General features: G+C 41.3%; 2 protein-coding genes across 2 annotated transcripts; one reads left to right on the plus strand and one right to left on the minus strand.

Annotated features, from left to right (window-relative positions):
* Positions 1 to 311: 311 nt before the first annotated feature.
* On the minus strand, positions 312 to 5,241 carry NUBP1 (NUBP iron-sulfur cluster assembly factor 1, cytosolic). The gene is made up of 11 exons (XM_065732326.1): positions 5,208 to 5,241; positions 5,016 to 5,117; positions 4,809 to 4,945; positions 4,605 to 4,673; positions 4,054 to 4,086; positions 3,254 to 3,344; positions 2,669 to 2,823; positions 1,931 to 2,041; positions 1,708 to 1,810; positions 997 to 1,080; positions 312 to 484 (listed from the first exon to the last, which is right to left on the minus strand). Exons 1-11 carry the CDS (start codon positions 5,239 to 5,241, stop codon positions 432 to 434), a joined length of 972 nt encoding a protein of 323 aa, XP_065588398.1. The 3' UTR covers positions 312 to 431.
* A 756-nt stretch (positions 5,242 to 5,997) lies between these two features.
* TEKT5 (tektin 5) lies at positions 5,998 to 27,939 on the plus strand. The gene is given in 9 exon segments (XM_065732341.1): positions 5,998 to 6,342; positions 6,345 to 6,589; positions 7,353 to 7,458; positions 9,026 to 9,077; positions 10,903 to 11,046; positions 13,695 to 13,726; positions 13,729 to 13,916; positions 24,623 to 24,777; positions 27,595 to 27,939. Coding segments are annotated over 9 exon segments (1,446 nt in total). The 5' UTR covers positions 5,998 to 6,032; the 3' UTR covers positions 27,809 to 27,939.
* Positions 27,940 to 27,956: the final 17 nt, after the last annotated feature.

Consider the following 27,956-nt stretch of genomic DNA (forward strand, 5'->3'; position numbering starts at 1 on the left):
CCAGCAGGAGGCAGGACAGAGCCTGCCACACACACACACACACACACACACACACACACACACACGATGCTTGGCATACACTGTCCCAGTGTCAGCGAAGCCTACTTTACGTTCAGCTTTGAGAACAAGACTTTGCCTGTGCAAAAGCTGACTTCATATTCAGGTTACTGGGAGGATGACAATGGACGCAAAACTGCACCTCTGTAACACAGATGAAGGTTTTTATATTTCATTAGTTATCACAAGTTCATGGCTGGTCTGAAAGCCTAAGTAATCTTGAATTATGGAAAAAAAACCCTAACACAACGGCATTGATACTAAGAATTTATTTGCAACATACAAAAAGAATACATTCCTTACATTAAGTCATGGCAAGGCATAAGTTACTTTTCTATAATTACATATGAAGTATACTTTTATTCTACCCATAATCAGATAGTCTTCTCTTCTTGAGAATGGTGTTGATCACAGTACTCCTGAATCCCTGGAGAGACAGGGAAACAGTAACAGATAACAATCCGCTGCCTCCTGCTGCTGCCACAGTCAGACCCTGGGCACAGCCAAGTGGGGTTAGCAATTCTGCACTGCTGGTATTTGGAAACTGTACCTCACTGGCTCATGAGGTAATTTTAATGCAGTTTTTGTGTAATTACAACCAGAAGGAGGCAGTATTACCCAGCTGCATCACTTAGTACCTCACTATCCTTCCTTAACCTGCTTAAGGATTGCTTGAGAGCAAGCAAACACACATCTGCTCTGAAAACTAATGATTTCAGCAGAACAGTGAAAACAGTTCTTACATGCAGCTTGGTCACCACTTCGTAAGTCAGAACTAATGACCAAAAGAAGAAAACACTATACCTGCACGTTACATTCACAATTGCTATGCACATGTACCCTTGTTTGTTTTTTGATTCCATGTGGCAGAAAAACAATTTCTAGCACCTTTAATGCACTGCAGAAGGGACCCACCCTCATGGTGGTTTTAAGACTTACTTTGAATTATGTTCCTGTATGATGACGTAGCTGGAGACTCAGGCACTTCAGACAAGAAGGACTGGCCTCTGTCACAGCTTCTTCCTGGAAGGACAGGGAAAAACATGAAAACAGTGCAATGAGAAAAAAAGCACTTGTCTCTACTTACTGCTCATCCTGCACTCCTCTGACGAAGCACTGCTATGTACTCCATCCAGGAATCGCTGTATCAGGAATGTGATGAGCTACAGCTCATGGTTCTACACAGGAACACTATCAGCACGAAGCTCCATCAGCACTGGCAGTACTGCCCTGCTCCTCACGCCCCCGCCTCGCAACCCACGAAGGAACCCAAGTCACGTTGGCAGTGAACACAGTGCTAGTTTTAATGCTTACTGTTCACAAGCTGCTCTTCTTGGCAGCGGTGATGAATTTACTAATTGTGTTTTCAGGTGATTACACGCACCACGTATTTAGAATATGGATTATACAGCTGAAAGGATGTGTAATCCAACCCCCATCAAGACAAAGCATAAGGTTAAGTAAATTATCCCAGTACTTTTCACACTGTGGTACGCTGCACTTCCAGTGACTTTTGATTCAAACAGACGTCCTATCTAAAAAAGAATATTTACCTGAGACTTAAAATGTGTAATGTTCTGCAAGTCAGGCCTCCCAGTAATAACAGCAGCACAGTTTTGAAGTCGTCACAGTGCAACACAGTAACTTTACCTATTTGAGGATCTAGAGGCACTTTACCCAGGAGGGAAACATTGAAGTTCTGGCACATCTTCTCTGCGCCTCCAGTAGTTGGGGGAAAGATCTGTGATTCTTTCTGGGACAACAGGAAAATAAGAGTTACAGCGCTGTAACCCTGCGAACAAGGTATTTTTCCAGAAATGTCTGATACACAAACAACATCGAGGCGAAAGGATGCTCTGCAATACCACCTTACCTTACATTTTGGACATACAAAGCCACTCATGTTCTCCACTACACCAATGATTGGCACTTTCACTTTATGACAGAAGTTGATTTCTTTCCGAACATCCTGAAGTGATATTTCCTACAAATGTTAAGAAACGATTCTACTTTATAATTGTGTGTAATAAACTGTTACTGTTCCCTTTGTACCATGGGGAATATAAACCTAAGAATTTGATGTCATTTGAATTTCAGCTCTCTAGGGGACAGGGTTTTCCTTTAAAAACATACATAACAGAAATATGCCATTTCCTATTGCAAGTCAAGCTTTCCCCCAGATTTTAAGTCTTTGTGCAGCTTCTCTCTATCCAATTGATTTATGGGAAGCATCATGCAGGTGGGAGGCAGCACTTTATTTGCTGTCAAACAGTGCATACCTTGTCATTTAAATACTAAATGTACTGACTCTGAACTTCCAGCCACCAGTGACCAAATTAGAAACGCACAGAGACGCCAGCTCTCATCTTGAGGAAGGAAGTGAATTAATGCATTTCACTTCACAGTACAGATCATGACAGCCTTTGATTGCTAACTGCTCAGTGGTGCAGTAGCACATTTAGGTCCCTTACTCCATTGAGGCATCCACCTAAGTCATGGAGCAGCCAGCTGCACGCAGAAAGCAAGACAGCCAGCCCCCCTCTCTGAATTGAAACACAGGCTCTAAACCAAGGACTCTGTGATGCTTCCATCAACAGAAACAATCTCTTACCTGAGGGGTAGTAATTATAACAGCACCATCTATATGCAGTGCACTGAGGTACTGTACAATTGATAAGTGTTCATCTGACGTTCCTGGAGGGGTGTCTACAATCAGGTAGTCAACTTCACCCCAGTCCACATCGCGCAGAAACTGTTTGATCAACCCTGGAGAAGAGGATGAGAACATGGGATTAAAAAGGAAATAAAAATTCTTGCATGTTTTAGTCTCCTTCACATTTTAGAGTCCAAATTCTTCTGGCTACAGTCCATTTAGGTACAGAAATGTTTATTTTGCAAAGAATTAAAACAAATAAAAGAGTAATCAAAAAGTAATAAAGCATTTGACCCCCTGTACCTGTTATTCAAAGAAACTAAAGAGAATATTGAGAAAGTGGCAGCAGTAATACAACTGCACTCCACAAGAAAAACGATGAAGGTACGACACCTAGTAATCAAGCAGTCTGGAGTACTCACTGCTTTCTTTTTTTTGCCATAGCTCACTACATAAACTTTGTGCTACTAGCCCAGCAAGCTCATCATTGGATATTCACTCTTTTGACAATGTCAGTTGTTGCTGAAAACCCCGGGCACGTACCATTCTTTTTTGGTCCTCTCCAGATGACAGCATCATCAGGACTACTGAGCAAGAACCCCACTGACATGACACCTAAGTTTTCTTCAACATACTAAAAGAGAAGAGAAACTCTGTACAGAACAGTAGAGAAACAGGAGAGTGACCAACTCCAAAAACAGACTTGACAGAAAGAGTAGCCTGAAGGGGAAGAGACACTCAGAAAACAAAGGCAGGGAACCCCATTCTACCTTTTAAACAAAGGGCATAAAGGATTGCTCAGGCCTTTCTGCAGCACTGACCAATCCAATCACAGTGACAATGAGCTGTATGAAGCTGTACAGTGTTAGACACAAGTCACTGCAGGCAGTGAAAGGATAAAATAGGGGATATACTGAAGGTGACCCTTAGACAAGGAATCACCTGACGTTTTCCCTGTGTATTTTTAAGGTCAATGAGATGCTTTTTGGGGGGTGTAAGAGACCTTCTGCCTGCCATTGAGAGTGACACACCGTATAGCTCCTTGATACAATGACCAGCACAATAAACCAACCAACTAATAGATATTTATCATCCATACTATAGCAGTAAAGCCAATAAACAAGGCAAATCATAACAGTACAACTACTTTAGAAATCTTGTATTATGGCAATGAATGAAAGAAACTGAACGATGACAGCCTACAGCCAGGCTGTATAGAGCCTGGTATTTATGTCATTGGAACTAACAGAAACAACGTGCTGTGTTTCTCCCCAAGTCCTTCTGCTCCTCAGAACGGTGTCAGACCCAGCCAGACACCTTCAAGAACAACTGGACCAGCTTACCACTGGAGACCATCCAGATCCACTCTGATGAACCTGAAAGTTGAAGAGATACACACAAAGTTACACTAGAAATTAATGCAGAAGTTATGAAAATGATGATCAAAAGGCAGAAAAGGATACAAAGACCTCCTGCCTCTGGATGCAGTACCACTTTATCGGGACAGTTTAATTAAAAATCCCAGAAGAGCTAGATCTCAATAAGTGAAATGCTGAACCCTCTTACTGGAAATGGTCCTGTAATTTTATATAAAGACATGAAATATTTCAGAGCTGATAAAGAGCATCATGCTGACACGACTCAGGTTCAGTACTCGTGGATAGAGAGCAGAACTGGTCTGGCACAGCTGCTCCCCCCGACTGCCTGCGACTCTTAAATGAACCACGCTGCACAAGGGCCATCTCACCTTCCTCATTCCCCTTCATGCCCACTGCCAGGTTTCCCAAGAAACGCCCTTACAGAAGCCTTAAAGCTACGTGAAGCTGAAGCTGTAATGTAACGCTGGGAATGCTTTTAACTAACACATTCAAGCTCTTGCTACAGAAGAGCGCACCTGCTCTCCTTCCAGACCCATCATCTTAGGGATGGACGGCCCGCAGATGTCTACGTCCAGCAGAGCAACCTGGAACACAAAGCGACAAAGAGCCGTGGAAACGCTCCCGCGCCACGCAGCGAAATACACCGAAAGCATCGCTGGAAAGCGGACCGCAGCACAGCCGCACCGGGTGCGGGCTCCGTCCGCTCCACCGCCGCCCACCTGCTTGCTGCCGTCGGCCGCCAGCCCGTGCGCCAGGAGCGCGCTGAACGTGCTCTTCCCCACGCCGCCCTTCCCGGACAGCACCACGACGGTGTGCTTCACGCCGCGCAGCCGCTCCCGCAGCTCCGCCGCCTCTGCTGCGGGCGGTACGGCCGCGTCAGCGCGGAGCCCCTCCCGCACCCCCGCGCCTCTCGGAGCCCCTCTCACCCGGATCCGCTGCGGCGGCGCCGGCGGCGCACAGCCTCTGGTTGGGGCATCCCTGGCACGCGGCGGCACGACCCGCGTGGGCGCTGCTGGTTCCCGGGCAGTCTGCAAAGGGACGCGAGAGCTGCAGCACCGCACCGCACCGCACCGCACCGCACCGCACCGCACCGCACCGCACCGCACCGCACCGCTCACCCTCCGGCTGCTGCCCGCCCGCCACCTCCGCCATGGCCCTGCCGCCTTACGTCACTTCCGCTGGGCGCACTGCGCGCATGCGCCTACTGCCTGGGGCCCGGCGGCGTTGCGCGTCGCTGCCGTAGAGCAGCGCCATTCGCTGCAATTTTGAGTGCCCGGAAATAAACCCCTTTCTCGGAACCTCCTTGCTCCCCCGCCAGCGCGGCCATGTACATTGGTATCTAGTTCGCACCTCACAAGATAAATTTAATAGTTTATTAAACAGTAACCGTTTGCAAATAATTATTTATATTCAAAACTCCTGGCACAGAACATGGGTTACAATGCGGTCTTAGAGCACAGGACTAAAGGAGCTTTATGCCAGAAGCCTGAAAGGAAAAACTACAAACCTAATGCTCTCTGGGAAGTTACCTAATGTTTAGAACACAAGAAAAATCATCATCAGAAGAAGGTACTTCCATTTGCGTGCACTTTTGGAGCAAACTGTCTGCAAACATCTCCAGGAGAGTCTGAGACAACACCCAGAGCCTGTGCTCTGCTCAGGCTTGTTTCTAGTGCAGAAGCTGACTGCCGCACTCACACTGCCGGGACACAGATTTCATTTCAGGCTCATTTCATTGCAGGATCAGTGAAGGCAAGCCCACAGACCCACGTGGAGGAGCCTTCAGCAAACATTCTGGAGGGTGGGGGAAGGGCCATGGAAGGTGCGATGGCCCCAGAGCCCTGTATGTCACAGGTATGTCACAGGTATGTCACAGGGGGCTGGCAGCCTGGGACTGCACGCGCTGGGGCTGCCTGAAGGCAGCTGCCTGAGCCCTGGGCACGATGGAGTTTCTGGGGACCACGCAGGTTGCTAGCTACTGTGGCATGCAGAAGAGCTGTCTGTTCCCGGACCCAGCCCCAAACGGCACCACCAAGGACAGCTACCAGTCCTACCCACCAGGATGCCGCTACCTCCGTTCCTGGAGGCCCAGTCTGCTTCACAGAGTGGTCTCGGTCCCTCCCAGCTCTGCCGAGCAGTTCAGTGGCACGGGGCGGACACCCGCTGTTCTGTCCACGCTGCGCTCTGCGCTGCATTCTCGCTACAGCACTCGCGACTGGCACCGTGCAAACATGGTTCAGTTAAAGGGCTCTGAACCTCCAGGTGCTGGGCTGGAAGGCTTAACAATGATTGTTTGCAAATGATGCAAGATAAGGACCAACTGACTCATCAGATGCAAGAAGACAGAAGCAGAAACTTGGGAGAGAGGATCTCTAACATTGATTTCTGGAGAACTGAGCTCACCTATGAGCTAGAGTGTCTGCTCAAAGAGACTCATGCCTTGGAAACAGCCAAGAAGCGACTTGAATGTGCTATAGGTGAAATTCAGGGGCTGATAAAGGTAGGTTTGACACAGCTACTTATTTCATGACTGTGCGGATGAATGGGTAAAGAGAATAGTTTTCTGTCTGTAAAATGCTGTTATTGCTTCCACCATTGTCACCGAGACAGAACTTGGTCAAACGTTACCCTTAGTAGGAAGGAAACCTGGCCACCATGGGCCTTGCATGCACAGGTCAGTACAGGAACCTACCAGGATGCTTCTGTGCCTTCTTTCCCTGTCTCCCTGCTCCAGGAGGCTGAGCCTCTGCCGGGCACAGGCAGTCATCTCCATGCCTTCCAGGAGAGCAGAGGGTGGCTCAGTGAGCTGCAGTACCCCTGGGCTCTCTGTTCAGTAATGGTTGTTATGCAGTCATTCTCTAGAATACTGATATGAAACTTCCAAACTTCAACACTGAGCAAGTGTCAATTAGGAGAAATGAGAGGCATGGATTTTGCTGTGGATAAGTGTAGAACATAGTTTTAACTAAAACAGTTTTAAACAGAACGGGGGCAAGTTGTGATGTAGGCCTTGCTGCACATTACTATGCAGCTAATCAAACAAAATATTTGGTGGTAGCTAATCCCTAAAGGCAATCATTGATTGGCAAGGTAATGAACCACGAAGACTCGTGAGTTTTGTGCAGTGAAGACATCTCCTATTCTGTTTCACCCTCAATGGATATTGTTATTTGTCACATCAGCTCAGTGGTCCCTTCAGCAAAGTTTTTCACTCTAAAATGCAGTGCTGTGTCTATTGCAAATGTTCCTTGGATTGCTTGCAGACAGCCCTGGAATGCTTGTACAACCGTGAGAAGCAGAAGGAAGTAGACTTGGTTCATGATGATGTGGAAAAGAACCTCATAAAGGTAATCTTACCTGGATTTAAAGGTAATCTTACCTGAATCTTACTTGGACTTACTGGTTTATTTTTCAAACTGTCAGAATAACCAGAATCCAACTAAGTGTTTCTCAGGGGAAAAAACATTACTTCATCATTCATTTGGAAGACTGAAAGTGAGAGAGGAGAAAGAATGGGTTAAACTACACACAGTGGGAAGGTTCATCCTCCCTGGACCAAAAGGAGCAGCCTGGCATCTATGTGAAGTCCTCTCCAGTTTTGTCTTCTATGAAATGATGTAGAAACAAACTCAAGGTTATTTCCAGGCCATGTTCTATAAAATCTCTGAAGTCCTAAGGGCTTACAGTGTAAAAGAATTGCTGTCTGTATAGTCTTACTGAAAAAAGAAAATAAATCTTTAAAATAAAATAAAATAAGAAAGTACCATTTTACTAAGATTTGAAAGAAGCTATATGGAAGCATAAAAAAACTAATACTAGGAAAGAAAATGATGGGACAGTGCCATCTCTTCAGTACTTTTCTGGATTAGAAGATTACAGAAGGATGTGGAGACCAGCTGAATAACCCAGAATGTTTCTTGAGAGCCTACAGTGTGCATGTGTACTAATCAGTTCAGAACTTAACTCAGCAAGAGAACTAATGGCAGGATGAAACACCACTTACTCTTCCAACATGACCAGATCAAAAAATATTTTTAAAAATGAAAAATAAACACCATTTGTGTGATCTCCCTGAGCACTGCTTGTGCTGTGGAAGAAGCTAGATAGTGTCAATGGAGGCCAACAAAAGCCTATTTTGTAGTAATTGCAAAGCTAAAGTTTGTCATTCATATGTGGTACAGGTACAGAGACAGAACTTGTAATTTTAAATTCGGGGTGTCTTAATGATTTCCAAATAATTTAAAGCTCTTTATTTGCTGTTTCAAAACTTAATCATATGGAAAAAACTGTACACACTGGTAAAAGGGTCTCTCATGCTAAAAATGAGTTTCTAAAAAGGAAAGAGGATGGATGGAGTACCATGAGGTTGTTTGAAGGACTGTAAGTATCATGTTTGCATAGTTTCCAGTGTGGTTTGTTTCAGCATTTTTTATTTATTTTAATCTGAATGGAAACTTGGCTTTGAATTTCTTTGACTAATATTTACATTTGTGAAGAATTTTGTATTATTTATATCAAGGAGCCTACTTGTGAAATGAGATATATTTTCAGCCTATGCTGCCATTAACAAAGTGTTTGTATTATTCTAGAAGAATCTAACGGCAGTTAGAGTAGTTTAATTGATTAAGGCTCGTGTTTCAAGTACATTTATTATACCTAGCCAAGAAACATCTGTCCTTATGTTTATCAGAATGATTCTATCCATTAAAATCTACTAGAATGTTTGACATAAAAGGCCATACAGAACCAACTCCAGAGATAAAACTTTGTAGTACTGAGGAAGAGAGGGACAAAAAAGCTTTCCCAATTCACACATTTGTGATATGTGAGATGACTTCAACAATGGGAATGCAGAATAAAAAGGGTGTATTCCCTAAAATAAATGGAGTTTGATGAAAGTGCTGACATCGGGATTTTTTCCACTCTAGATACAAAGATTGTCAAGAAATACTGGCAAAACTTGCACAGAGAATCCATCACCAGTTGGGGTAAGCATTTACATTTAACTCCTAATTTAAAGACAAGAAGCTAAATTCAGCATTGGTGGGGATCTAATAGCAGACTGAGAATAGCAATGGCAAAATCAGAAGCTTAGCCTGTGTGTGGAAACTGCTGAATCACAGCCTGAACCACTGATTGATCACCTGAGGTGAGCACCAAGTCAGCCATGGGGGCACAGGTGAAGGTGATATACCTGTGTGAGTGGAAGGGGTGGAGCCTGGCTCCACCTCTCCCAAACCCCATTTAAGGGCTGACCACCACCAGGGAAGGATCTCTTCTTGGAGATCCCTCCCATGTAGAGTTCCCTGCAAGCTTTGTCATCCTGAAGGTGAGCCATCCTCTCTTTTGTATTATCTGTATCCTATCTATATAGAACTGTTCAAAATATACCATCATCTATACTTTTTCTTTGTGAAGTACCATCCTTGGGAATTATTTACCCCACACTTCGTGAGCCAGCCAGTCCTAGTGATAATAATCCATACATACCAAACATGTCCTTTATTTGGAATATGCTTAAATGGGCCGGGGGGGAGAATGTTACCCCCCTAGACCAGACAATCCCTGGTCTAATTCCAGGATTCATGGGGTCACCCTAATATGGGTTGGCATCCGTTATTGAGAAATGGGGACCCATGTGGGTTCCAGGGACTGCCTCTCCCTTCCCATCTTAGTAGTTTGTCTTCCTCACTGTTGAAAGAAGAGCTCCAGAAGATTCTAGGTCCAGTAACGTATCATAGTGATGCACCAAAACAAACTTTGGTTGCTCCACCACAGAAGAGTCCCGTCCAGGAAGGAAAATATCCTATCCCTAAAGATGCCTGGTACATGGATGGGTCCAGCAAGGGCAATCCAAGTAAGTGGAGAGCAGTAGCGTACCATCCTGCCACAGACACAATATGGTTCGAAGAGGGGGATGGTCAAAGCAGCCAGTGGGCAGAGCTGCAGGTGGTGTGGATGGTTATAACCAAAGAACCTGAATCATGGCCTGAACCACTGATTGGTCACCTGAGGTGAGCACCCAGTCAGCCATGGGGGCACAGGTGAAGGTGATATACCTGTGTGATTGGAAGGGGTGGAGCCTGGCTCCACCTCTCCCAGACCCCATTTAAGGGCTGACCACCACCAGGGAAGGATCTCTTCTTGGAGATCCCTCACACATGGAGTCCCCTGCAAGCCTTGTCATCCTGAAGGTGAGCCATCTTCTCTTTTGTATTATTTGCATCCTATCTATATAGAACTGTTCAAAATATACCATCATCTACACTATTTCTTTGTGGAGTACCATCCTTGGGAGTTATTTACCCCACAGCCTGTTAGAAGTTCCCTGCCCTCCATTTCTAATTATTACGAAGAATAGAATTTGTTAAGCTGTAAAAGAGCAATACCTCACATTTAAAGCACAAAGTGAACCAAGCCAGTTTGTCATCTTCTTGGAAGATTTCTCCTATCTTAAGAGCTTTGCTACCATGAAAGCAGTTAAGAATGCCTGCTCTCTTTTGCTGTGAGGCTTTCCTGCATGCCACACATCTATCTGTCATTTTTCACACGTGGTCACTTGTCATCAAGATGACAAAACACCATTCAGTGGACTGAGTTAAATGCAGTTCTTTGGGGAACACTCAGAGGTGTAAAGGTAAGCAGGGGTGAAATGGTACAGCAGCTCCCACTAGATAAATTACAGTGCAAAGCATTTTCATGCCATTGTGATGCTGGTAAATACTGAAGCATTGAGGGGTGTTAATGAAGGCAATTAGCTACCTAGGACTAAAGCTTTAAAGGTAGTTCAAAGTAAGACTTTCCCCTTCACAGTATCAACAGAGATGCGCAGCATGCCCTGGAGCAGGATCTTTCTGACAAAAACTCAGCCCACCTTATTGATGTGAAGTGCTTTAACCTTAGGAACACATCAGACAGCATCAACTTCTACCATGGAGTGGAGAAAGCAGATGGGACGTGAGTGTGAGCTGCTGCTGTTGTCTAATCCTTCCAAGCAGGATCCTGATTACAGCACGAGTTCTAGCCTCATATTTGGAAAGTGGCAGAAAAAGTGGCTCTCTGTAGGGCCCTCTGTCTTCCTTAGATGTGAACCTCAGTCAGTGCTTTCTAACAACTGCCGTGGTTGGAAGGACAGACAGAAGCTGACAGTCTGCAGCACCTGCAGTATTGTGCACTGAGCTGTTTCAGGGAGAACAATCATTTATAAACACGTTGCAGCTGACCTGTTGCCTTCAAACTGCTTCATGCAGATATATCTTTTTGCTTTTGATTTATAATCTTCTGCATTCTTCAGATTTCAAAACACACGACATCAAAGCAAAATATAGCTAAGATGTGCAGTAAAGTGTAGTGGGGCAAGCAGCATGTAGATGAATACCAAAGACTACATATATATTTTTTTTCCATTTAAAAAAAAGCTTGGATTATTTGGAAATTAACCCATCAAGGTGTACAGAACATGCATTAAATAGTATGACTGTAAGGACTTAGTAGATTTTAGCATGACTGATCAAAAATTTCCAATTATATACAGTTTTAAAAACTGTATATAGTTTACTTGTGAACACCTGCATCTGCACCTAAAGTAATAGCAGAAGAAAAACAACTTACAGTAGAGGGAAAGCAGCTTACAATAGAGGGCACTGTTTTTGTGCTTATGAATTGTTAACTCGCTCCTCACTTCAACAGAGCAGTATCTGAATGGTGAACATGCTCCACAATTTCAGATGATGGCGACTGTGTCTTATTGAACAGTGGAGGTAAAAAATGTGTATTATTTGTTTACTAACAGAACATAAGATCACCTATTCACTACTGAAAAAAGGGAGTAAATGAGAGAAACTTGGCAGGACTACTGCTGACTCCAGTAATACTACCTACTTTTAGATTTAGCAATGAATAAAAGTATTCTTGTCAACCCTGGTAAAAAAACAGATTCATGTGGATAAGTTTTACGGCCCTTTTCCTTTTTAACCAACCATAATCCAAAGCAATGCCATTTTTCATTTATGTCTTACTGAAATCATTTGGCAAACTGAGACATACATGCAGCACTTGGGAGCAGAGCAGGTGTTTTCTACCTGAATCATTCAGCAGAGCCAGTCAGATAAATTTCAGTCTGGAAAAACAATGTTAAGAAACAAATCAGGTATTAAGTATTTCAAAATATCAAAATGGAAATGTTGAGAACTCAAAAATGTTGGGAACTCAATTTTCTGATCAGAAAATGAATATTCTTCATCAGACCAAGAAGAAGAAAAAAAACAAAAACCACAAACACCCTATAGAAAATACACCGAGGTTGTTTGGGTAAGGAGCTGTAAGCACTGTCAGCTCAGCCTTAATACACTGATTCATACAGTCTGCTATGGAGTCATGTTGGGTGTCTGAAACTATTCAGGGCAACTACTAAAATAAACGTGTAATATTAAAAATTTCCTTGGATTTCTTTACCTTAGGAAGATCAGGGCTTCAGTCTGGAGAGAGAGGAATACCCTACAAAAAACTGAAAAAAAAATAAAAATGGGCCACAACAAAATTAAATGATTTCATCCCTTAATATTAAATCTCAGTGCTCAATTAAAGTCTAAAGAAAATAAATGTGAGACTCAGAAAATGACAAAACTTCCCCTGCAGATTTTAACATATGGGCATAGTTCCTAGAAGGAAGTTTTGTGTAAAGCAGGATGTCTAAACGCAGGCAGAACTTTTTCTCAGCATTTCCTTTTGGCAGCTGAAACATATGAACCTTTTTACAAAATATGCTTTTTTTTTGTTGTTGTTGTTGAAGGGCAGAGTGATCTGGTAGGCTAAGCAATGTATTAATGAGGGTCGTGAATTTAACTCTAAAGAAGGCAGATTATGGAGCACCACTTTTTCCAGCTGGGGGCTCAGGCAGCATGCTTGGGGCCCTATAGGCTCCCACTCTGGAAAAAATCTGAGTCTGTGATTTACATTCAGTTAAGGCCATTAAGGCCATCTGTGAAGGCTTGACATAAACCCAGGAATCCCAAAGTTTTTCTGGCTGCGTGTCGTTTCAGAAAGAACATTCTTGGGTGGCATTTTTCTAAGCAGGATACCTTTATTCAGTTTTTCTCTGTCTATTCACAGACTTTCCCATAGCAATGTAATTTCTATATGTATCCTGTATATTAACAAGTTTAAGAATAATAGACCCATAAATTAAAGCAAAGATGTTTACTATAATACGTGGTAAAGTAAGAGGATGAGATCCTCCAAATAATAAAGGTGGACAGTGATAGAGCAGAAAGAAAATTCCATTTCTCCTTGTTCCTATCTGAGGTCAGTCAGTGAATTATCCATTTTCCTGCTCCCATTCTTTCTGATGATAAAGGCTACTAGGGGAGTCAGAGCCACGTGCTTTACTCCACGGGTTATACATATCTCATGAGGTAGGGCTGTTGATGCGTAACAATCCTTCTCTCACAGTTAGTTGGTCATTTGCCATCAACTAGGTTGGGTTCTCACGTTTTCTGTTAGTTGATGACACACAGCTCAGTTTCCCCAGGACAAAGGCTTTGGGTTCACAGAGATATTTGATTCTATTTCGATGATGTGCAATGCACTTTTATTTTCCTTACTGGTGTTTCCGTTCCTGCAACATGAGCTAAATTCAGTAAGACAGCGTCCGGTGCTCTCAGCATGCAAGGGCCAACTCTGTCAAACTCTGGGAGGATACAGAGGTTGCACTGGTGAGCACATCTGAGGAGCTGTGGAATCGATTTGTCAGCACTAATTTGGCCTTTAACAAGCGCATTGCTGAGGTAGCTGATGTGAAGAACAAACTCCAAACACAACTGGCTAAGGTAAGATTCACTAAGCATTGGCAGCTGAATATAATCTTAGTTGTGCATGAAAGGCACAGAAATCTCTAGAATTTACATCCTTCCTGAATAAGCACCACATCAAAAGGCACAGCGATATTACCTTTCCTCAGACAATGCATTTGCCTGGGAAGAGCTCACTCAAAGATAAGCAGGCTGACAGGATGACAACATTTTACAAGAAACCATACAACATCTGTCCTACATGAAGAATCAGTGTGCTTATGTTGATTTGTAACTTATATGTCTAAAGTGGGGAAAGATGTTTTTTTTCTGTTTTTTCATTTACTGAGGTTATTCCCTGGTGACTTCCCGAGGAAAGAAAAGTTTTGGTTTTCTATAACATTTTTCTCTTTCAGAGGACAGAAAATATTTTAAGTTTTTGCACTTTGGTTTTGCAGAAAAGTCCAGAATTTTAAAATCCTTACATTCAAAATGTTATTATTCTGTCTTTGAAACCTAACTTCAAAGTTGTCCTCCTCCTTTTATTACAATGTACTTTCACATCTTCAACCTGAATTTTAACCTAGCTGTGCTTCAAAACAGTCTCGTACTTTGGAGTGGTTCAGACAGTTAACTTCTCAAACATATGTTCTTTCTTTTCGTGTGTTAAAAAGGAGAAATAGCTCTGAAGGTGACAGACGCGTATTGCATTCTATCTGTATTACCTTTTCAGTCAGTTTTTGTGGAAAAATGTGACGTGTTGGAAATGGATTAGTGGAATTTTGAAGCATATTCTGAAGTTAACAGGAGGTGCTGCCTTTGTACTGACAGATAAAATCTTGTTAAACTATCAAGAGTTACTGTGTTGTTCATGTGACTTCAGTCAGAGTTCACTAAGTTCTTCTATTAAGGCTCCTCTTATAGAGGAGGCTCATGTTCACTCATTTGTTTCAATGCACATTTGGAAACAATAGAGTTTTCCTGCCATTCTATTTGTCATAAGGACTTTAAGATGTTTTCAATTTATTTTTAGGGATTATAAGGAAAGTGCAAACCAACCAGCTAAATACGTGTGAAGTCACAGCACATTATGTTTTCTTCTATTTTTTCCTGTTTATAAAGCACAAAAGATGCTGAATGTAGTTTCTGTGTGGTTTGGATCCTATATAAATGAAGCCAGCTACAGCACTTTATTCCTGCACTGGCTACCCACCTAAGTTTCTTACGGACTTAATCTATGAACATTTGCTTCACATTTTCACTATCAAATATTTGGTCATCCAGTCCGGCTGACTCAATGCTGACAACTTGTACATAACAGAAGAAAAACTGACTTATGTCCCTGTGCTGCCACATTACTAGATTGCAATAACAAGCAACTTGGAGAAACTGAAGTAGTCTTATTTATGTAAAGAACAACTAGGTTGCGTGGTACGCACGGATTAAAATAGTGTATTAAAATAGCAAGAAAAAATAGTATTAAAATAGCAAGATGGCATTCCATGAACTACTGCTGCTGGTACTGATGAGTTACAGAGTGATAGCACATGCACAGCAAAGACCTTCTTCATCTCAAACTCCATAGTAATGTAAAAGCAAAATGCTTTAAGTTTATGGAGCAGAAGCACTTCTGGTTAAGGAGTGGATGAGGCTGTATGATAGAAAGCCTATTAATTCTCTTGCTCAAAATACCTCAAAGAGGAAAAAGAAAGTGATGGCAAAGTGAGCAAGGAATGAATCACTTAACAGACATCTATAGCTAAGCAGAGCAGAGCTTTTATTTTTAATCCAGGCTTGCAGTACAGTTTGTAGCACTTAGAGGAAAAAATGTATTGCTAGGTGTGCTTTGATAAGGCAGAATAAGGAGCACCTAGGACACGAGGCTGTCTCTTAAACTCTACCACACTTCTGTATTTTTCTTTGTGATGAGATTATAGTCAGATGCAGCTACTACAGTTCGTTTTCCGTTCATGTGTAATAGTAACCTATTGACCACAACGGTGCCACGATTTCATTTTTTTGTGTTTAGGAAATAGATTGCTCTTCCAAAGGCTGTTTTTGCACTGGCATCTCATGCAATGAATGCCAACATTAGAGACATCCTTCCTCCTGCAAAAGTCTTCTCCTAGCTAAGCAGACTACCTCCATGAATTGAGAGGAGAATGAGCATACAGAAAGTTTGCTTGGAACCAGGAGCCAGGGAAAGTTATATATTTAATGAAATCTGAGGCTCCTTTCTGAATGAAAAAATACTTTTCTGCTTTGTGAAACAGCCAAATATTTTCCAGACAAAAAGCCATACAGGGAACTTCCTGCAACCACTTGTTTCTAAAATCAGAAAGGAAAGAATAAGAAAAAATACATACAAGAGTAAATAGTGTGAATATGGTGATGATAAAAAATAACCACATGTTGAAATAGCACATTTTCTTCTGTCTATATCACTTGCACATAAAAGATCAGCTGGTTAAGATTATGAATCAAATGCCTCATGCCTCAGCTTGTGGTCTCAGCATGCTCTTCTTCCTCCTCCTAAAAAAGTACATGGACATTTGTATATACAATTCAAAATGTAAAGAAAAACAGTGATTCATTACTACTCTGTTTAGTTTTATTGTAGGATATTGTCTTCCTTTATGTCCAGATAAATGCATCCTGTTTACCAAAAGACACAGAATGTCTCTATGTAATAAAGCATCCTGTTGTTTTCACTTCCATCAAGAGTTAGGCCAGGAGTTTTGCCAGGACCTTCTCCATCAATGACATAATGTCTCCATTTCAGGTTACAAACTGTACAAGTCTCAGAGTAATAAGTACACAGCAGTACATCTGATTTTTTAAAGCACTTTTTCTGCTGCTAGGATGGTGGGTGGACATGACCTGTTTCTACCATGCTCCTGCATCATTTACCTTGAGTTACTGATACACAATTGAATAGCAGATCCCAAGAGCTTTCCCGTTGCAACCCACTGAGATTCTGTCACTGCTTTTAACCTAGGTTCCCACTATAGTGTCCACACGTCATGTTTAAAAGTGCATTAACAAAACATGCACTTCAGAAAAACACTTTGTATAGTTTGCCTTCACTATATATACTTCCCAATCCAATTAAGACAAAGGGATGCACCAAAGAGCTCTTTGTTAAACAGACATGAGAAGATTATTTGAAGTGGAATGGAGTGAAACCCTCAACAGTGGAAGCACTTGGCACTCTGCTTCTTTTTATTATCTATATTAGCCCACACACAATCACTTTATAATACATATCACCTGTTCCACTACACTTTTTACTATGAACCTCCACTAATCTGCATTTATTTAGAGGAATGGTTTACTGACTTAGAGATGTATCATCTCGGGATCTTGGGTTAGATTAGCTATGACATTATCTTTTGTTCTACTTGGTGTTCAGCCTGAAGGTTGGTGCTGAAAGGGCTCCAGGTTCAGATCAAGTTTCCAAGTCTGCGTAAGAGAGGTCTCCAAAGAGCACTGTTTGCTAGTGATACCAGCTTGTCTTTCTGCATTTACAGTCCATCTGCTGTCTACTCTCACTGTTACTCCACTGAAGTATTCAGGAAACTGTCTGAGTCCTCTTCAATTTGAATTTTCATTGTCTGCTTTTCCTTCCTGTCACTTCTTTTGAGGGAAGCTGGCCAGTGAGGCTCTCAGCCCGCAGTTCTTTCAGAAATCTGGGAAGTGATTTGCATAGGGAAAGAGTGAAAAAGGATTGAAGTGCTTCTGTATGACTGAAGAGGAATCTATTGAATGCAGAAAGGAAATGCTTTTCTTAAAAACTTGCTTTATGTGTCTTCCTTTGTAGTTTGTGGTAAGGCTTCCATGATGAATTACCCTCTGCCCACTTCTACTTGATTTTTGTCTAGTGGGCTAAGACCCCTTGCAATCTTTTTGGTGGCAAACAAACTTAGTACAGGAAGTATGGGTGTGGTATAAAGCATTTCCTACTGCAACTGTGAAGCCTGGAAATCTTCACAACTGCAAGAATGATTAAAAGAGTGGAAAGCAGGCAATTACTTGAATAAGTTCCTCAACTTCCTCCTTACTGGGATGAAAGAGATGACATTAATAGCACTAGATGACACCGCTTTATTTAGCTTATTTAAATAACTGTTGGGGAAGGGGCAGGAAACTTGAAACCTACAAATGACTTTATAGAAGACTCTTTGCTTGAGCAGACAAAAACAAAAGAGGAATCAGTGGCAAGACAGAAGTCAGACAAATTCAGCTGGAAAACATACACATTCTTTTTCAAAGCAAAATAATTCATCACTTCAACAGTTTACTACAGATAGGTGACTTCATTAGCATGAAGAACTCAAAATCTAAGATCACTGTTCCTCTGAAAGCTCTGCTTTTGCTACGTGCACTGGCTTATGAAGAGGAATTGCTACAGGGCAATGTCCTGCAGGCAGTGTAGGCAGCTAAATAACTCAGAATTTCTTCTCACCCTGAGATTGAAAATGTCCTGTTTCCATTACTGTGCCAACTGCATAAGTCTGTCATTAGATTGTCTTACTTGATTCTGGGATTAATCTTGTCTTGTGAGAATTCTTGTGAGAATCTGGATGGCAGAACCCTAGATATATGAAATTCTAGTGCCTGGAGACAAGGAGCCCTTACTGTCCAGGGTTAGATCCTAAACCAAAGAGGGTATCACAGCTCCAGTATATTTCATTGTCACTGGGCTCACAGAGGATGTGGCTGTTTGGGGTTGGAACTATTTTCCAGGGTTCTAGTTGCAATGTGTGACTGGTCAGGCCCAGAGCTGTTCTGGGGGCAGTATTTCAGGGCAGTGAACAGCAAATACAGCCTACACAGTTCAGTGTAGGAGGTGGTGGTATGGTAACTACAGCTTGCTCCTCTACAAGAAAGTTTCTGACGAGAGAAATTATGATAAATATATTTGACATCTGATATAAAATCTACACAAATCTTTAAGAAAAGGAGGAAAACTTTTAATCATGGTGCCAGCCCCTCATTAATATGTTTGCATCTATTTTCCATAAAGTTAATATTAACGTAAATAGTTACCTTGGCTTCCTTCTCCTGGAAATAACCAATAGAACAGGATGTTTACATGCAGTAGGTCTGAGAATCAGTCAGCCCAGGCAGCAAGTGACATGTTTGCACAGCCCAGTATTTACCCCACACCTAAACACCCGGTTATCTCAGCTAGCACTGTGCAAGATAGAACACCTGCACTGTGCTCAGAGCATTTGTATGCTCAGAGGTACAGCTGCCCAGTTCTGCCTTTTCTAGAAGGTTTGCTATTCCTCGACCAGGGAGCACAGGGATCAGAAACATGCTTGAGGAACACATACATATTCAGTAAAACCATGAAAAAATAACCACTCATTCCTGTAAATGAGAAGCCCTGGCTGTGAGTATTTCCATTCAGTTCACTGAGAATGAGTGCTTTTAGGAACAGTTCCCACTCACTTCTTTTTTTTTTTTTTAACCCCTGGGGTGTGAAAAGGCAGTGTACTGCCATCAATTTCTGATGGAAATTAATTATTCCTTGCCTTTTTGCTTGATATATTTTTAGTCTATACCTGAAGAACCTACAGAATTTTGTTTTAGTAAGTTGCTCAATCTCTTAGATAGATTATCCTCTCAGTTTCCATCCCTCACACGTTTTTGTATTAAATTTGAATGTATTTATAAATTAAAAAACAAGCAACTTGTTGTCTTAGCACCTATTGAATATATTTTTATGATGGCTAGAATAAATATTGAATATGTTTTATAATTACACAATCTCCTTCTAACTCAAGACATAAGCCTACGTGGGTTTGTAAGTAGTATAAAACATAGGGTGAAAGCCAAGAGAACCTCAGTGGCAATAAAACCAGGAACTGCCTTTCAGCCTCTGAAATTATTACCAAACTCCTCATCTTTGAAATTCAGAGAGGAGCCCTCCTACAGCTATTGAAAAGGGCACAGCTCAGCCTTCCTCTGAGCACGGACACATGGAAATCCTGGTATACGATGGGAGATGCCCACAAGAGAAACACAAAGCAGAGGTGCAGCAGGGTTGAAAGCTGAGGGATGGAGCATGTGCATAGGAGAGGGAGCACTTTCTCTGTGGGACTTTCCCCACATAGGTTTTCATCTTGAACCCCAGTGTGTCCTCATATAAGTTTCTATACATGTTTTATTTGCTACTTTTTTCTCTTTCTGATTTTATGCCTTAAAAACTCAGTCTTCTGTGGCTTCTGAAGCCTTTTCCTGGTGGCTTAATATACACTTCATTCACTTAATCTTATCATTTAAGACGGGAACCTGTTTGAGAGTGAAGTTTTCAGACAACTAATGAAGAGTGACTCAGAAGTGGTTGGGAAGGTGTGTGCTGGTTGGTATAAGCAGCTCAAACATGCCTGGAAAAACCTGTTTGAAGGAGGAAATAGATATGCATATACTTTAGACTTCTAGTTACACACCAAGAGAAATTTCAAATGAAAAGTAATACAGTAACTGGAAGACAAAATTAGATTTATGTCTCCTAAAATGATTGCTTGGTCTCATGAAATCATGAAGACTTGCACAGAGTGGACTGGAGTACTTTCTGTGGGCAAGGGAAGAAATCATGCAGGAGAAGCCTGGCTTCTCAGCCTGCGACACAGCAGTGCTTTTACTTCAAGGACTTGGCTAAGCAGCACACACTGTAGGGGTAGGCTAGAATCAGTGTAATCATGTGATAGCCATTGCACATCAGGGTCCATTTGGATTGTCATGGATCCAGTGTCTTTAGCTGTACAGTGTCATTTCACACTGAAGGACGTGCTCCCAGCTGCTAAGTAAAGGCAGCCTATGTTGGTTGAAAGCAAGCCTTTGCTGACACTGTTATGGAAGGCAACTTCTTTATGCCATGAGGTTTAAATACGAGAAAAGGAGGTGGTTGTTCCCACTGTTTCCACTTCTGCAGCCTGTCTGCACTCAGGCACTTCATCAACAGGATTTAGTTTGAGACAACTGTGCTCGTGTATGTTTGTAAGACTGCTTCTTACTCTCAGGAAGAGTTGTTTTGTCAGAAAGCAAGAGATGAGTTCACGTAAGAGCTTTTCTAGAAAACAAGCATTTTTCAGGCTTCATAGATCATGAGATAAATAAATTGACTCTAAAGTAAGGGCAAGTCTAGCTTAGTGTGTCTGGGTTTAAATTTCATTGATGACTAGAATGAATCTCGTTTCTATCAAGAAAGATTAATGATAATTGTCAGTCTGCAGCATTGCTTGTGTTGTTTGTAAGACTGCCTGGATCATGTGTGTGACCTAGTGGATCTTTTTCCAAGTCATACTGTGTTCAGAATACAAGAATCATGGTCTTGGTGAGGTGAGAGCAGCAGGAGAGCAGTTTTTTAGAAGCTCTCAAGTATTCCACAGCACAAAACTTTCCTCATGTCCTGGAAGGGAAAGTTTCCGGGTGGGCAGCTGCCTGAGCCAATCCCTCAGCGTGGTCTCTTAGGAACCTGCTGCTGAGCATTTGTTGTTTTTGCTTCCTGCCTTTGGAGGCCATCCAGAAATGACGTATACTAGTGCAACACTATCTGGTGATCATCCCCACCAATCAGTTTATGCATTGTAGATTATCTAAATCGTGTTATCCAATGTGTGTCCCGAATGAGTAATCAAAAGCTGTTTGTACTAAGCTTCTGTGATGCTTTGGAGGTGGTTCCCCCGAGGCCATTTTACTTTGCATGTCTGAAATGACAGCACTTAAAAAAAAAAAGCAAGGAAAAAAATGACAACGTTCAAGGAACTTACTTACATGCAGCCAAGCAGGCCTTGAAGATAGCTGCACGGTCTTACATTTGAATTTTGAGTTTGGAAGCAAGTTTAAACAACTTTTTTTCTTTTTTTCTGAATGATGTGGGAGGGATTTGCTCCCTAGCCTTGGTTGTGCATAATGCCTTTGCACGCAACTGGCTCCATTATGAGTGGGATTTGTTGTGTGGCATGAGGGTACTTCGTAGTGACTGTGTGTTATGCATTCATGATGATATAAAGGCTGAACATATAACTGTGAATTCTAGATACAAGCTCTCTTCTTGGTACTAACAAACAACTGGATTATCAATAAAGAGAAACATTTTCTATTCAGAAATCAGAACCTGCCCTTTCTGAGCATTGCCGTTGTGTGAATTTGCACACTGTGCAAGCTCTACTTCAAGTCACTCCGAGATACAAGAAGACTTGCCTTATGTCAGTTATATTTATGGGGAAAATGCATATATGACTTAGTATTGGAAAAGGAGAGGACAATACAGTCTCCTGTGTCTGTGTTGCTCAGGTCACATCCACGTGTGTTGTATGTGTGCCGTGGGCAGTGAGGTTCAGTTGGACACAAACTCACAGCACAGCACAGTCAGTGCAGTGGAGGAAGAGAAATGAACCTCAGGTTTGATAAATTCCAGCATTTGTGCATTTGAAATACTACTGGAACTGAAATACATGGGCTTGTGGTCTAGTTGTCACCAATAAAGCTGAAATTCTTAACCACACAGGTCTTACTCAGTAACAAGACTGAGAATAAAAGCCCTCTGTTTCACTGTGAGTAGAAAACAAATAACCCTCCCAAATCCTTTCCTAAACTGAAACATGGCTTTGACCAGTTCTTTCTGAGCTGAAGTGATGTGTGGTACTATGTTTCACTGGTTTTACTTTATTTTACACTTTTTTTTTTATTAAAAAATAATAAATCTGTAATTTAATTTTGTATGAACTGTAAGTAGAATTAACGTAAGAGGCCCAAACCCTCACAAAATCCCACTGCAGGTACCATAACCACACCCCAGTGAGCTTGGCTCACTTGCACACAGCAAGGCGTAGCATGGGAAGCACTCCTGCAGCGACAGGAGCTGTAACATAAACACAGGAAAGGAGGACCCTGCTAAGCAGTGGGTGACCTCCAGAAGCGCTGCGTACTCTTCCCTCAAAGCCTTGGCACAGGTTGATATTTTGAATGGCAATGAAGATGAAAGGTGTGGACAAAGAGTAGAACTGAGAGGCTTGTAGAGTCCCTGTGACATCCCTTTAATCCCCAGCAGCCCACATGGAAGCTGCATCTCACCTCCTCCGTGTGCACCTGAGTGCTCACTGGATTCTCTTAGAAAATTTCTAAATGGTGATGTTTTGGCAACAGCACAAGCTGCTCCAATTTTGCTTCTCCTTCTGTTTAGGCAGCAGAATAACCAAATCCTGTGTGTTTTCAGGGAAGAGGAAAGATACGGAATTCCTGCATAATTAAGGCACCTAACTTCCTTACGTCTCATTTCCTTGTTTTTTGTTTTTTTAATCTACAGAAATAAGTATGTAACTGGTAAAATTGTAGACAATATAGAAAACAGTGGATCTAACAATGTGCTTTTACTGTAATTAGTTAATGTGCAACATAAATAGCTACCAAAACACACTGATCTAACAGCATAAATATTTCCTCTAAAGCATGGCTTGCTTACACTGTATAATTAAGAAAGACAGTGCAAATTGAAATAATACCAAGAGATTTACTACCTTTAGCTTCACTTTCTTCAATACTGTGTTCCTTTTACAGTAAACCAGACCTTTTGCCTGTAATCTGTACACATTAAAGATTTACTTTAGGTGAAGGGCCTCTAAAGGTAGCTCTGTGAAAACCAGACTTGGACCCAAAGGGCTCAGGAGTACACTGTGGATGCAGGCACATGGCTTTAAATAGGAACAGACATTCATATGCTGCTACTTCTCCCTTGCAGTTTTTTCTGCTTTTTAATCCTGAAGAAAACAAACCAAAAGCACTTGCAGTATGCTGGGGAATATTAAAATTATATGATAACATGCTCTGCAACTAAGAACTATGCTATTCTAATTCTGTGGGACTCTACTTTTTGATGTTGTTTCACTCCATACTGCCTCCAGTCAGAGAGAAAAAAAAAAGCTGTTCCCTCTAGAACTCTCAGAGGCTTTGCAAAACTTCCAGAAGTTAGTTTCAGTACTTAAAAATGAGTTACACTTACACATTCTTGCAGCAAATGTCCCCTAAATACTTGCAATGTGCAACTGCTTCAGAGGGGGAGTATTTCGTGGCTTCTGAATTTTTATGAAGGAAAAGGAAATAAGTATTGAAAGTTTTAATGAAAAGGACAGTTGGTTGAAATTTTATCTTCACCAAAGAGGTCTCTGATCAAGCAGCAGTTGTTTTATTTAGGAGAAGAAGTACATAAGGAAGCAAATTGGAAGTGAGCCTCTAAATCTATAAACACTGCCTCTACAAAAATGGCATTACACACACACAAAAACAACAACAACAACAACAAGAAACAGTTGGGATTCTCCCATCACAGTAATTCAGTGCTTCTCTTCTGCTTGTTATAAATTTATATTCCGATTTGCACAAACATTACTTCATGTTATAATAAAATAGGTGCTTTGGTCAAAGTTGTTCTCCAGTGTTGATACCCAGTTTTTCAAGAATAACTTAATTACATGTTTTAATAGCATTTAATGGCCTCTGGCTCTCCCATGAGCTGTGATTGCTGCATATCCTTTGAAAGAAATGGCAATATCAAGCCAACAAATTATACAAATACATTTGAGTGCTGCGAGGTTTTAGAAATCTCCTCCCCTAAATCAACGCAAAATGGCATGTCAGAATGGGAGCAGTTCTGATAGGAGCATTCAAAGCAGGTCAAGTTCTGATTTTGGGTGCATGTTTACAAGATGCTTACAAAAATGTTCTGCTTTGTTCAGGTACTTCAATAAATCTTCCAGACAGAAGACACAATTATGCTACTGGAGAGATCCACAATGGCAAAGGAGTATCCACTGAAAGTAGCTCAGACACGCCTGGAGGGAAGAGCTAGGTGACCCAATATGGAACTATGCCGTGATGCACCTCAGTTTCAGTAAGTAGAGGGCAGACTACCCCATCCCTTCCTCAGCTATTCAAGAAATTTAACAACAGTGTGAATTAATTCAGCAGGATTATAACTATATTATGTGACTATAAATTCTGGTAGAAAGAACTAAAATCCAAGTAGTTATGTTGAAGTAATGGGCCAGACCATCTGAAGTTGAATGCGTGTAGTTGCCTTAAGAGACCCTTTCCCAGGACAGTTTGGTGTTCAATTGTTTGGTGGTGGCTGATATGTTTTGGAATTTAGTCTCATGTTGAGTGGAACTTAGGAATTGCATTTAATTCCATTCAGGATATAACAAGATTCAGGAAATACCTTATTTTAGAAATGTTTTCCCAGGAAAAAATTAGTCTTGATGCAAAAATGATCTAACAGTCAGACTCCTTTAAAAGTTATTTGCCAATTATTATGAGGCACTATCTCTTACTTCCTCAACTTGTTTTCAGTGCTTTAATCCAGTATCATCTTTGTACAGATTATCTCATTTGCCATGCGTTTCGGTTGGGGGACCTTTCCAGTGTGTTGGCATCAGCTTGGTGATTCTTGTGCTGTGGTTCATTGAACAGTGCATGTTATGTCCTTCTGGCTGCATAAGACAGCATCTGAGACATTAGTCTTCCCTAGATAATGAAGGAAGGGTCTTCTGAATTTTAATCCCATTTTTCTCCCTCCCCCCAAATCTTCAAAGTATTCTGTGGGGACTTTCTCAAGGGATACTGTAGAAGAGATCCTCGCATACCTGGAGTGAATTTCACAGTCCAGTTTGAGAGGTTTTGCATACTTCATTGAAAGGAGGAAGCTGTTCCTTGCTGACATTTGGCTGTATAAAAATCCTGCTGCATACAACACAATGAGATTACTGAAGTACATTACGCTTAGGCTGAGATTTATATTATTTTTCCAAAGTACTGTTTTGTCAAGCTCAGAAGGCTTCTTTTCAAACCATATGGATAGTTTTCTCTTTTTATATCACACATCATACCTGTTCCAGATGCAGTTCAGCTGTGAATAAATAAAAGCTTCTGATCTAGGCACTTAGATCTAGGCACGTAGCGTTCACTTAGCACTTATCTTTACTCTGGGAGGAGGTCAATCAACACTTCAGTTACCTTTGCACCATCAATTAGGAATACAAATAAGCTAGTATTAACATTGTATTTAAGAAAAAACAAGAAAAACCACCACCAAGATGGCCCTAAATATTACTATACAACTTCATTCATTACTCACTCTGAGTCTGTTCTCTCCTTACTTCCTCCCTGAAGATCTCCTTCACAAAAATGTCTGCTGCATCATGATTGATATCTCTCTAGTCAGCAGGACTGCGTGTATCCAAATTAAAAAACTTCTTTGAGTTAGGATCAAAAATGTGCTGAAGCAGAGAATCATATTATTCCTTCTTCTTCCCATAATTGCCAGCGATGCTGTTGATGTTCCAAAGGGTTGTGTCTGAAAAAGTTCGAAAGACTTCATTTGAAATCACTGAATATTTTCTTCATCTATAATGATAAAATATAAATACGAAATTTGTGAAAAGCAGAATAGGGGTAGGGGTAGGGGTTCTGAATCAATCCAGCTCTTAACCAGCTTACAAGTTATATAAGAACTTCACATTCAGTGACACATGTATTCAGAAGTAGTTTAGGTTTAATGTACACATAATTTTTCCGTCCGTCTGATATGATTTCCAATATATCAACCTAAATATCTATGCAAGTACACTGTTTGTTAGACAGTTATACTGATAATTACCATATATTATTCTCTTTCTTTGATGAATATTAATTTTATTATGCCACAGCTCCCTAAGCCAGACCGTGTTGTTTTGTATGCTGTAGCTGATCTAAATTTTTGGATGCTATGTTCATCCTAACTGCAATTAGAGCTTGAAATTCTGACAGGGTATTTGAAATGTGATCACATTTTCTACGACAGCTTTTGGCTGAGCTTATACCTCAAATAAAATACATTTTCTTCGAGAAACTCCAACCTCAGAATGCAAAACTATTTACTAATTCATTTTTAAGGACTTTTTACTTTTAAATAATTTGTTTCACGTATTTATCTATTGGTTTAAAGCACAAATATATTCGGCACAATAGAGAAAGAAAATATAAAATGAACTACTTCTTTGTAATCTTTGTAAATGTTATCTGAGTTTGCTGTTTATTTAAAAGGAAGTGCTGATGTTGGCATTTGTTCTCTGTGTATGCCGCCAACTTTGTAGTTGAAGGGATTAGACAGAAAACAAATTAATAAAATCTAGTTTTTCTGTGCTGTTCTATGCTGAAAAAGCTGGGACTATCCCAAAACAAGTTGAAGTGAATTCTGGAAAAAATCAGTGTTTCTCAAAGGCTACAGTGCTTGGCTTTTTTAATGGAGCATTAGATAACACACCAGGTTGACAGTATGAAAGTTTACCCACTCAGTGACTATGCAAGGAACTTTCCCACTTCTGCACTGGTAGGCCATGGAAATACACTGATGGTCTCCAGTAACGCATACTACAGAACTCAAGCTGGCCATGCTAGCCCTTGAGATGAGGAGCCTGCAAGTGGGGAAGATAGCATTCAGGATGCCAAGTGGCTTAATCTCCTGCTGAATGTCAGTGTAAGCAGAAATCAACCCTTCTTACAGCTGCTATGGAAGCTACTCTGGCAAGGAATAGCTTTCATAATGATTCAGCCCAAGAGAGTGTGTTTGAATTCTGTCTGAAAATCTGACCTGTCCTTTGTGAAAAATAGGCACATGGTGGGAGGTTGCTGAAGTTATTGGAGTAACGTGTCCCTTTCTCTTTTTTTTCAGGCTTGTCACTGAAGTTTACACTATAGATGACACCATACAGACCTTAAAGAAACTTCTGCAAGAAACCCATGATACTCTGCAAATGCTACTTCACAACAAATGGAAACTGGAACACGACATTTCTGTGAAGGCAAACTCTTTCTTCATTGACAAGAAGTGTACGGATATGTGCAAAACCTTCCCCTGCACCCCACGGCTCATTGGCTACACCTGAGCAGTAAACTTTGATATCTAAAAGTTGCAAAGGTTGCAGATTTTTTTCCAAAGAATATCATTACCTTGTTGGGGTTTTGTTTCTTTGTTTGAAATCCAGTAGAAATAAACTAACCAAAATCCTTTGAACAACTGCATGGTCTCAGCTG

This window comes from Cyrtonyx montezumae, unplaced genomic scaffold, assembly GCF_038088225.1.
Source record: "Cyrtonyx montezumae isolate F1298 unplaced genomic scaffold, pur_monq_1.0 scaffold_16, whole genome shotgun sequence".
Lineage (NCBI taxonomy): Eukaryota > Metazoa > Chordata > Aves > Galliformes > Odontophoridae > Cyrtonyx > Cyrtonyx montezumae.

Excerpts from the sequence above, each read along its gene's own strand:
- NUBP1 (XM_065732326.1), bottom strand. The coding sequence starts at position 5,241 with ATGGCGGAGGTGGCGGGCGGGCAGCAGCCGGAGG. Across the intron at positions 4,946-5,015 it reads CGCCGCCGCAGCGGATCCGG|CAGAGGCGGCGGAGCTGCGG; the intron begins GTGAGAGGGGCT and ends TACCGCCCGCAG. Across the intron at positions 1,811-1,930 it reads TTGTATGTCCAAAATGTAAG|AAAGAATCACAGATCTTTCC; the intron begins GTAAGGTGGTAT and ends CTGTTGTCCCAG.